Source organism: Arachis stenosperma, chromosome 6 (genome assembly GCF_014773155.1).
Source record: "Arachis stenosperma cultivar V10309 chromosome 6, arast.V10309.gnm1.PFL2, whole genome shotgun sequence".
NCBI lineage: Eukaryota > Viridiplantae > Streptophyta > Magnoliopsida > Fabales > Fabaceae > Arachis > Arachis stenosperma.
In genome coordinates, this window is record NC_080382.1 from 1,919,510 (window position 1) to 1,927,887 (window position 8,378).

The window sequence follows — 8,378 nt, forward strand, 5'->3', positions numbered from 1 at the left end:
TCTCTCTCAAGCTGCCGCCATCTCCGTCGCCTTCACCGCCGCGCATTTATTCCTGTCTTTTACTAGATTGTTTGCTATTCTAATTCTCATCATATTGGTCGTTTCCGCTTCCAAGATTCAGTTATTCTTGGAAAGGGTTAAGAGTCAGCTCCAACAACTGTGATCGAGCTCAATCACTTAACCCGGGTACCTACCTGCTTCTTTTGTTTCATTCAGTCCCAGCGTGCAATCTACTTATTTGTTTATTTATTTATTCTGATTTCTGAGTATGCTGTGGAACAGAGAAGTGATCGAGAATGTTGCAAAGATGGAGAAGAGCATTTACTCCTTTATGCAAGGCTGGATCTCTGAATGTTGTTTCTGGTGCCACTGGGACACGCCATAGCTACGCCAGGGTTGCTGCGGCTCCTCCACCACCCACCGAAGACAAACCTTTCACCCCCCAACCGCCACTGGTATCATATTCATAAACCTTCTTCTTTGTTATTAGAGTACTCTTCTCTATTCGAATATACTTGAGTAGAGAGCTGCGTAGCCAAATTAACGAACTAAACCTAATTGGTAGCTACTCTGATAAGGTTTCTAATTTTTATGTGGTTTTGCTTCTGTGCGAGACACAAAGAATTATGCAATATGAGCCAATTTTAGCAATCATAACATACATATTATAGAGCTGCATTTTATTTGATAATTTGTGCTGTCCACTTGATTAGGTTCTGCTAAAAGAAAGCATGTGTTTTGCAGGTAAACTTAGACAAAATGTTTTGGTCTGCACCCTGTTCGTTGGCCCTGCCCCCGGATTCACCACGAAGAGTTGAAGAACCAAACTATCAGGGCATCAAGCGTTTCATTCTAAAACTCATGCTATTTTATAGTAAGCAGAGCAAGTCAATTCGAGGGGCTAATGTCGTATACCAAAGAATCATTTCGCAAGTTGATAAACCTCCGATTTATGAAGGTGAGTTCTTCTGATAGATGTAAAACATGCTCAGATGCATTATGCAAATATGTAGCATGCACGTGTGCATTTATATCCAACCAATTCATCTTCTTATTGGTTTTTGGTCACATAATTTGACGAACAATGATTCCCATACAACATAAAACATCTGAAATATGTGTTATAGCTCGGTAGTTTGCAGACTTGGAGCTGTTTTGCTTGCATTCCCCATCTTGTAATAGGTAGTTTCTTGTTGTTCACCAATTGTGGGAAGGTGTAAAGCCTCTTCTCCCTCCCACCTTAGATTAGTATCTGTCAAACTTGTGTTAAATCTTGTAGCATTCTAAACTTCGTTATTCTGCTTGCAGTGTTTAACCTGGAGAAAACATTCAAAACAACGTTCTCTTTACTAGTACTTCATATGTGGCTATGTTTGCGTCGCTTGAAACAAGAGGGGAAGGAGGGTGTTGAATTTGGGCAGTACCTTTACGAGATATACAATCATGATGTGGAGCTGAGAGTGTCCAAAGCTGGAGTGAGTAGCCTTTTAGATTAGATATTTTTTCTCCAGGAATGTATAATTTGAAACACTCGCCTAAGTACTTATATTTTATAGAATGTTAATTGTTAACCACTTAAGTAATTATCTGTTTCTTGATTTACTTATCCATTAATAGTCCCTCAATGGGGCATAATTTAACTATCCGAATTCCTTTTGTGCAAATCAGTACGAGGCATGTAGCAGTTGGTTTTTATGTTATTGAATTTTGACAATTTTGGTTTGGAATGACAGGTTAACCTCCTGTTGACTAAGTGGATGAAAGATCTGGAGAAGATATTTTACGGGAACATCGTTGCATATGACACTGCAATGCTTCCAGAGGCTAAACCTAGTGATCTTGCTACTGTTTTATGGAGGTAGGTTCTCCTCTGAAGTTATACTCCTTTCTCTGACTTTTCCTAATTTAGGTACTATATCAGTGACAAGTGACGACACAGTTTATCACATTATTGCTTACACCATATAATAGTTACTAGTTTTTTTCTTTTTTCTTTTCTTGGTTATCACTACACTATAACAGAATAATTTCAGTTGAGTTAGTTGGCAGTTACAATTATTGTTAGTTACACAGCTCAGCAGAGTTTGTTCAGTTGTGAGAATTTGATAAACTTATTGGTGCTTATATAAATATTTTGCGTAATGAGAATAGCTCACTCTTTCAAGATTATCATTTATGCAATATTCATAGTTTATCGTTATCTACAATCTTTTTTGCTTCAGGAATATTTTCTCTGATGATGGTTCATCAATGCCAGATGCTGCTGCTTCTCAGTTGGTGAATGTATGCTCTCCTCTGAATGATGTTAATAGATGTTAATATTTTTAATTATATTCGGGGAATAGATGTTGTGTGGCATTTATAGTATACCGTTTTTGAAATTGGACAATTTGTGAAAAGTTATAACAAAGCCAATATACTGAACCTTGAGGCCTGAGGTTTCTTGAATATTCAAATCAAGTCCTTCAGCTTATTAACCGTTCATTAACACACCAATTGCGTCTGCTCTGGATCAAAATTTTGTCTCGGTTTGACTTTTTAAGCATTCCCCCTTTCATAATTCCCCCCCCCCCCCCCCCCCCCCCACCCTCTTTTTTTTTTTTTTTTTTTTTTTACATATTATATTTAATCTAGAGTCTGCTAAAACTGGGATCATTTGGTGGTCACTTTTGATTAAATCTACAGGATTGATTGAAGAGACTTAAATTTTGACTTTCTTTAGGCACACAAATTTCAAAAGAGAATTCCCCCCAGCACTTTGGCCTAAACTGTTTCCTTTGCATTTCATTTTTAATTGTATAGTTGATTTTCTATTGTTTCATCTTTCATACGAGTAAACTGAATTTCAAACCTTCATATAGGCAATGGCCAGGTATGCTCGTCGGGAAGTAAGTTGCATGACTTTAACAGGTAAAGACTGTCACAGACCTTGTCTGTGAGAACTTTCTGTGTGTGTCAAACTGTTAATATTAGTTGTCACAAAGTGGATGATAAATATGGGACTATGCCTATTGCTGTGTACTGTATACTAACTATGTTGTAAACTATAGTGAGTTGAAGTGCTTCCTATCACTCTGCAAAGGTCTCTCTCGCTCTATATATATATATATATGCAGAATATCCTACTTATCTTATCTATATATTTTAAACTTCTACCCTATCAGTTCTTTTCCTGAAGAAAGTTATTTTGAATTTTAAACTTGGGTTATCCTTGGTTGTTACATGTCTTTGTACTGTTAGAATGCTTGAAACCATGAAAGAAATGATTTTGGAAGCATTCTAAGGATCTGGTGGAGATATTTATATTTCTTTTTGAGTTTTAGTTTTTGAGTTTAACCAAGATGTGAATCTTTTGAATTGGCAGATAAAGAAGCATTGTTTTCAGGAAATTTCATGTTTACCCCTTTGAAGCTTGAGAGCCAAAGTGCAAAGGCACATCAGTGATAAAGTGATTTCTAAAGTCTGTGATAAATAATGGCAAGTACATTCTGTTCTTTTATTCTTTGATCTATAATTTATGAATTATTAGGTTGAAAGCTTGTAGCTTATCTATATATGGCCTTTAGATTTTATTAATTTTGTGTCCTGAAACGAGAATTGCCATACCCTGTGGCCTGTACAATGAGAAGAAGTGAAGGCAGAACTGATCGATTAGTGTAGCCTTCTGTTTCTTTACAAAGCTTTAACAGCTTATCTTTGAGATTTATATTGAGATATTGCTTCTGTTAGCCAGTGTAACACATATTTTTTATAAGGGTAAATTAATAATTTAAACACCTTTTGTGTCTGTTTCTGGTAAGCTCAAATTATTATCAAAATTTTGTTGCGCGATTTGTGATTTATTGTAAACGTGAATTACAACCACCACTCTGCACCTTCTTCTATAACAACAGGCCTCACTCATGCCTGCTTTCATCGGCAGAAGCATGTTAGTGAGTGCACTTGGCAGGTCTGGGTTCCTCACATGTTTTTTTTCTCGTACTGTAGGTATAAATTTGCTAAAAAAAAAAAGGGAAGAGTGGTATTATCGTTTCCCTACAAATTATTCAAAGATATGACACTATGACCACAGTATATCTTACAAGTTACCATCAAATGAACGCTAAATAAATAATGATAATACTACTGCGTAAAGAAAAATATTAAGGGTGTGTTTTTGAAATACAATGGAATTAACATTGATTTAATTTTCAAATTAAATTCTTTGTTTGGAATACATACAAAATGATAATTTATTTGATTTGATTTGTAAATCCACGTAAAATCTATATTATAACTAAGATTAAATCTTTTTAGCTGTATGTGCTCTATGTATCCACCAATCACTCTTCACTCTTTTCCACGGCTTCCTCCTTGTATCCAACTGCCATAGTCTCCTCCACCACCATAGGGGTCGCCACCTCATCCACTGCCATAACCCCTACCAAAAATTGGTAAAAAATATATCATATGAATATATGATTGGATGAAATGGCTTATTAAACATGTAAAAATCTTGATATTTGAAATTTGTCAGGAAGAGCAAGCAAAGAGTAGTAGAAAAAAGAGGATAAATACCATAATAACAATCATGCTAATAGATGACACACATGAGAGCATGGATTAAACCAATCAGTCGTTCTCTATGTATGTATGAACCATTGCGTGGCATGTGATTAATGATGGGCATGCCATGAACAGTACTACCATACTTAGGAGGACTCACAGCGTGAAATTCCACTTCACCATGCTCTCTTTTATAATAATAATAACAAATATTTTTTATGTACAAGTCATTTATACAAACAAGTTTAAACAAATTTTTTTAATCTAATTTACCTTACGTATTACTATCTAACCAACTTTTCAATTAATGCGTGAATTTTTTTAATATTTTCTATCTACGTTCTCTTCCATCTCTGTGTTTTTCTTCCTTCGTTTTTTGCGTTCTCTTTATTTTTGAATTTTCTTCGTTCTCTATGTTTTGAAATTAAGCCCTGAAATCAATTTTGAACAGTTATCTAGTTGTTGAAAATAATAAATTATTCAAGTTCAAGTTGTCAATTGAATCAGAGCGAAGTGGATTATTATTTGGAATCCAATCAAGTGGTTGAGGTACGTTTCGATTCTAGTTAATGTTTTCGTTAGTAATTTATGGTTCTGTAGGTGAATAATGTTGTTTTTGTTTGTGAAAATTGATATTCATCGTTGCTGGTTTGTATTATAGAAACTTTTCGGTGTATTATAGGTTCAGACTTTTCAATTGAACAAGGGTGAATTGTATTATTGTTTTGAATCGAACCAAGTAGTGAGGTGTGGTTTGAATCTAGTTAAAGTAGTTTGTTAGTAGTTTATGATTATGTAGTTAAATTATTTAGTTTCTGTTTGTGAAAATTGTTGTGCATAGTTGATGGTTTGAATTTGAATGTAATGTATGAGTTCTGAATTTGATTTTATTATTTTTGATGATGAGTTTCGGTGTATGTTATCCTTTAATATGGTGTATTCTGGACTATTTTTGGTGTACTTTGCAGTTTCTGTGTGATGTTGATGAACAGTTTGTTCCAAAAGTTGAGATGACTTTTAACACACTTGAAGAAGCTACAAAATTCTACAAAGATTATTCGAAAGTTGCAAATTTTTCTATAAAAAATTCGGAGCAAAAATAAGAAGGAAAATGAAATTAAGAACCAATTGATTACACATAGCAGAGAGAGGAAATGAAAATCAAACATATCTCCAACTGAGAAGACAAATCCCTCAACTGGATTAAATTGTCCTGCAAGAATATATACATTAAAGAACGGTGGTATTTTGATCATTTCGAAGGTTGTGTCGCATCATTCACATCTCTGCTGTGCAAATCAAGTAGAGATGCTTCAACAACATATGGAATTAAGCATGTCCGTACATCGTACAATAGAGAATAACGAGGAAGCCGAAATCAGACCAAGCAAATCATACTAATTATTTGTCGCAATAGCAGGGGGTCATCGTGAATTAAGTTTTATTGGAAAATATGTGAGAAATTACATCACGAGAGAAGTGCGGAATGTTTGGAACTAGAGGATGCAAAAGAATTTGGAAAATACTTATTAAGAATGAAAGAGAAGAATCATAATTTCTTTTTCGAGCTTGAACTTTAGGTTGATCAATCAATTAAGATTGCTTTTTGGGCCGACACAAGAAGTAAGGCTGCCTATGAGTATTTTGGAGATGTTATTTCATTTGATATCACTTACAATAAAAACAAGTAATATGCTGTTCTGATTTATGTATATTTTGATATCATTTTCGGTGTATCGAGATATTCTTTTGGTGTATTAATGATTTTGTTTCTGTGTCGTTGTATTAAGGTATAATCTAGTTTTTGGTTCTTTTGTTGCAGTGAATCACCACGGTTAGTCAACACTTCTAGGATGTACTTTGATGAAAAATGAGGATACTCAATCATTCAAATGGTTATTTGAATATTGACTTCGTTGCTTGGGAGAAAATGCTCTGAAAGGCATTCTTACCGATCAATGCGCATCGATACAAAGGGTTATTGAGGCTTGTATGCCCACAACAATTCACCGGTGGTATATTTGGTATATCATGAAGAAGATCCAAAGTAAATTAAATAGCTACAAGCGACACGAAGAAATTGAGCACGAGATGAGTCATGTTGTTTAGAACTCTTTTACAAAAGAATTATTTGATAGGAATTGGAATGATTTTTTAATGAAGAATGGTCTTGGGGACAACAAGTGATTTTTAGGTAATGTTATTTTTATTAGGATTAACTGATATTGTTAATTTTAGTATGTGTTTTGCTTGTACAGTAGAGGTGTCAAATTGTATGTTTTTCGGTGTATTTTAGTTCTGATTTAGGTTTTTTTCAGAGCTTTTCAAAGATCGTCATTTATGGATTCCAATTTATCTTGGTTACCACTTTTGGGTTGGGATGAGAAGCACGCAAAGGAGCGAGAGCATACATAATTTTTTTAACAAGTTTATTACGCGCAACAGCTCACTTATCCAATTTGTCAAACAGTACGATAATTGCCTAGGAAGTAAAGAGTAGAGAGAATCGGATGCTACAGATTTTCATACCACCATACCGTGTGTAACAAAATCCTCAATAGAAGCTTAGTTTCAACATGTATATATACTCACGAGAAGTTCAGGAAAGTCCAATCACAATTCAGAGAAAAAGGAAATTGCATCATAAGATCAATTACGTCGACCTAACAATTTTACTTCGAAATGAAGCGTATAATCAGAACAATAATAATTGAAAGGCAAGAACATTAAATAAAGAGATTTATGAGTTTGTAGCGTTTTGCGATCAGAATGAGAGAAAAAAAAGTGAGAAAAATGTAAGATTAGTAAATATTATCTTCAATAATTTTTTGTGTTTTCTTTTTGTGTTTGTTGCTGAAGATTTCGAATTCAGCTTTAAAATTTCTTTCAGTTTTCACTGACGATTTGGAGAAATTTTTAAAAGATTTTAATATTTATTTGAATTTTGAGTATTGTAGTTTTAATTGACGGAGAAAAATCATTTGTCATAATAATTTTTGTACTATTTAAAAATTAAGAAAGTACTGTTTACATACAATTTAAATTGAGAGTTAATTTTATTAGATTTGAATCCATTTATATAAATTTATATGTAAAAAAAGTTTGCATGCCTAACATGCCTGTAATAATAATAAGAGATACATTAATATCTAAATTATCATTAATGAAGTCAACAAAATAGATCACGATCACAATAACCAATAGCCAGTAGCCATTTGACCCAGCGATCAAAACAAATCTAATTTCTAGATGGCAGCACCACTGAAATATGGTGAATTAGAATCCAAAGTTTTGAATATGAGATGAGTAAGTGGACGCAGTGTAATTAGCAAATAAGCTGCACATTTCCCGCAGCAGTGAGCAGATGAGCGTGTTCCCATAGCCATGCTTTGTCTGTATTGCATGTATCCTTTCCCACTTGGTACGGCACCTACTTTGATTTAGTTTATATGGGTAAGTAACACAAGAGTAAAGGAATCCCATTCCCAAGATCCATTCCCCCTGCCTTGGTTGGAACTTACAACTACCGCCCTTACCTCTCAAGCAACACCACTTTTAAGTTTTAACCATATATTCATATAAGAGGAGTGTTAGGGTCATTAACTTTTGTGATTTATAACTATTAAATAGTTATTAATAATATTTTTAATGATATAAAATTTCATTTTAATTGTGTAAAATTACTTATTTTTTTTTTCTAATTACATACTGGCTAGAATTTAATAAACTTGGTAGTCCCTACACTTTTTCTATATATATTGCCCTCCTTCGCCCTCAAGGCTCGAAAGCTCTCTTTTTTTAGGGTTTGCCCTTTGAAGCCTACTACCTCAAGC

At 34.0% G+C, this 8,378-nt stretch overlaps 1 protein-coding gene across 2 annotated transcripts; it reads left to right on the forward strand.

Moving 5' to 3' along the window:
* On the forward strand, nt 1-3,776 carry LOC130933039 (uncharacterized). Of its 2 annotated transcripts, XM_057862535.1 has the most exons (8): nt 1-186; nt 283-455; nt 745-958; nt 1,309-1,475; nt 1,734-1,858; nt 2,223-2,283; nt 2,862-2,910; nt 3,365-3,776. In XM_057862535.1, exons 2-8 carry the CDS (start codon nt 297-299, stop codon nt 3,442-3,444), a joined length of 855 nt encoding a protein of 284 aa, XP_057718518.1. In that variant the 5' UTR covers nt 1-186; nt 283-296; the 3' UTR covers nt 3,445-3,776. The 2 variants fall into 2 exon arrangements, with proteins under 2 accessions (XP_057718518.1, XP_057718519.1); XM_057862536.1 differs by lacking the exon at nt 2,862-2,910.
* The last annotated feature ends 4,602 nt before the right edge of the window (nt 3,777-8,378 follow it).

Coding starts and splice junctions, on each gene's coding strand:
- LOC130933039 (XM_057862535.1), top strand. CDS start 297: ATGTTGCAAAGATGGAGAAGAGCATTTACTCCTTTATGCAAGGCTGGA. Junction 456..744: donor TCACCCCCCAACCGCCACTG/GTATCATATTCA, acceptor TGTGTTTTGCAG/GTAAACTTAGACAAAATGTT. Junction 2,911..3,364: donor AAGTTGCATGACTTTAACAG/GTAAAGACTGTC, acceptor TTGAATTGGCAG/ATAAAGAAGCATTGTTTTCA.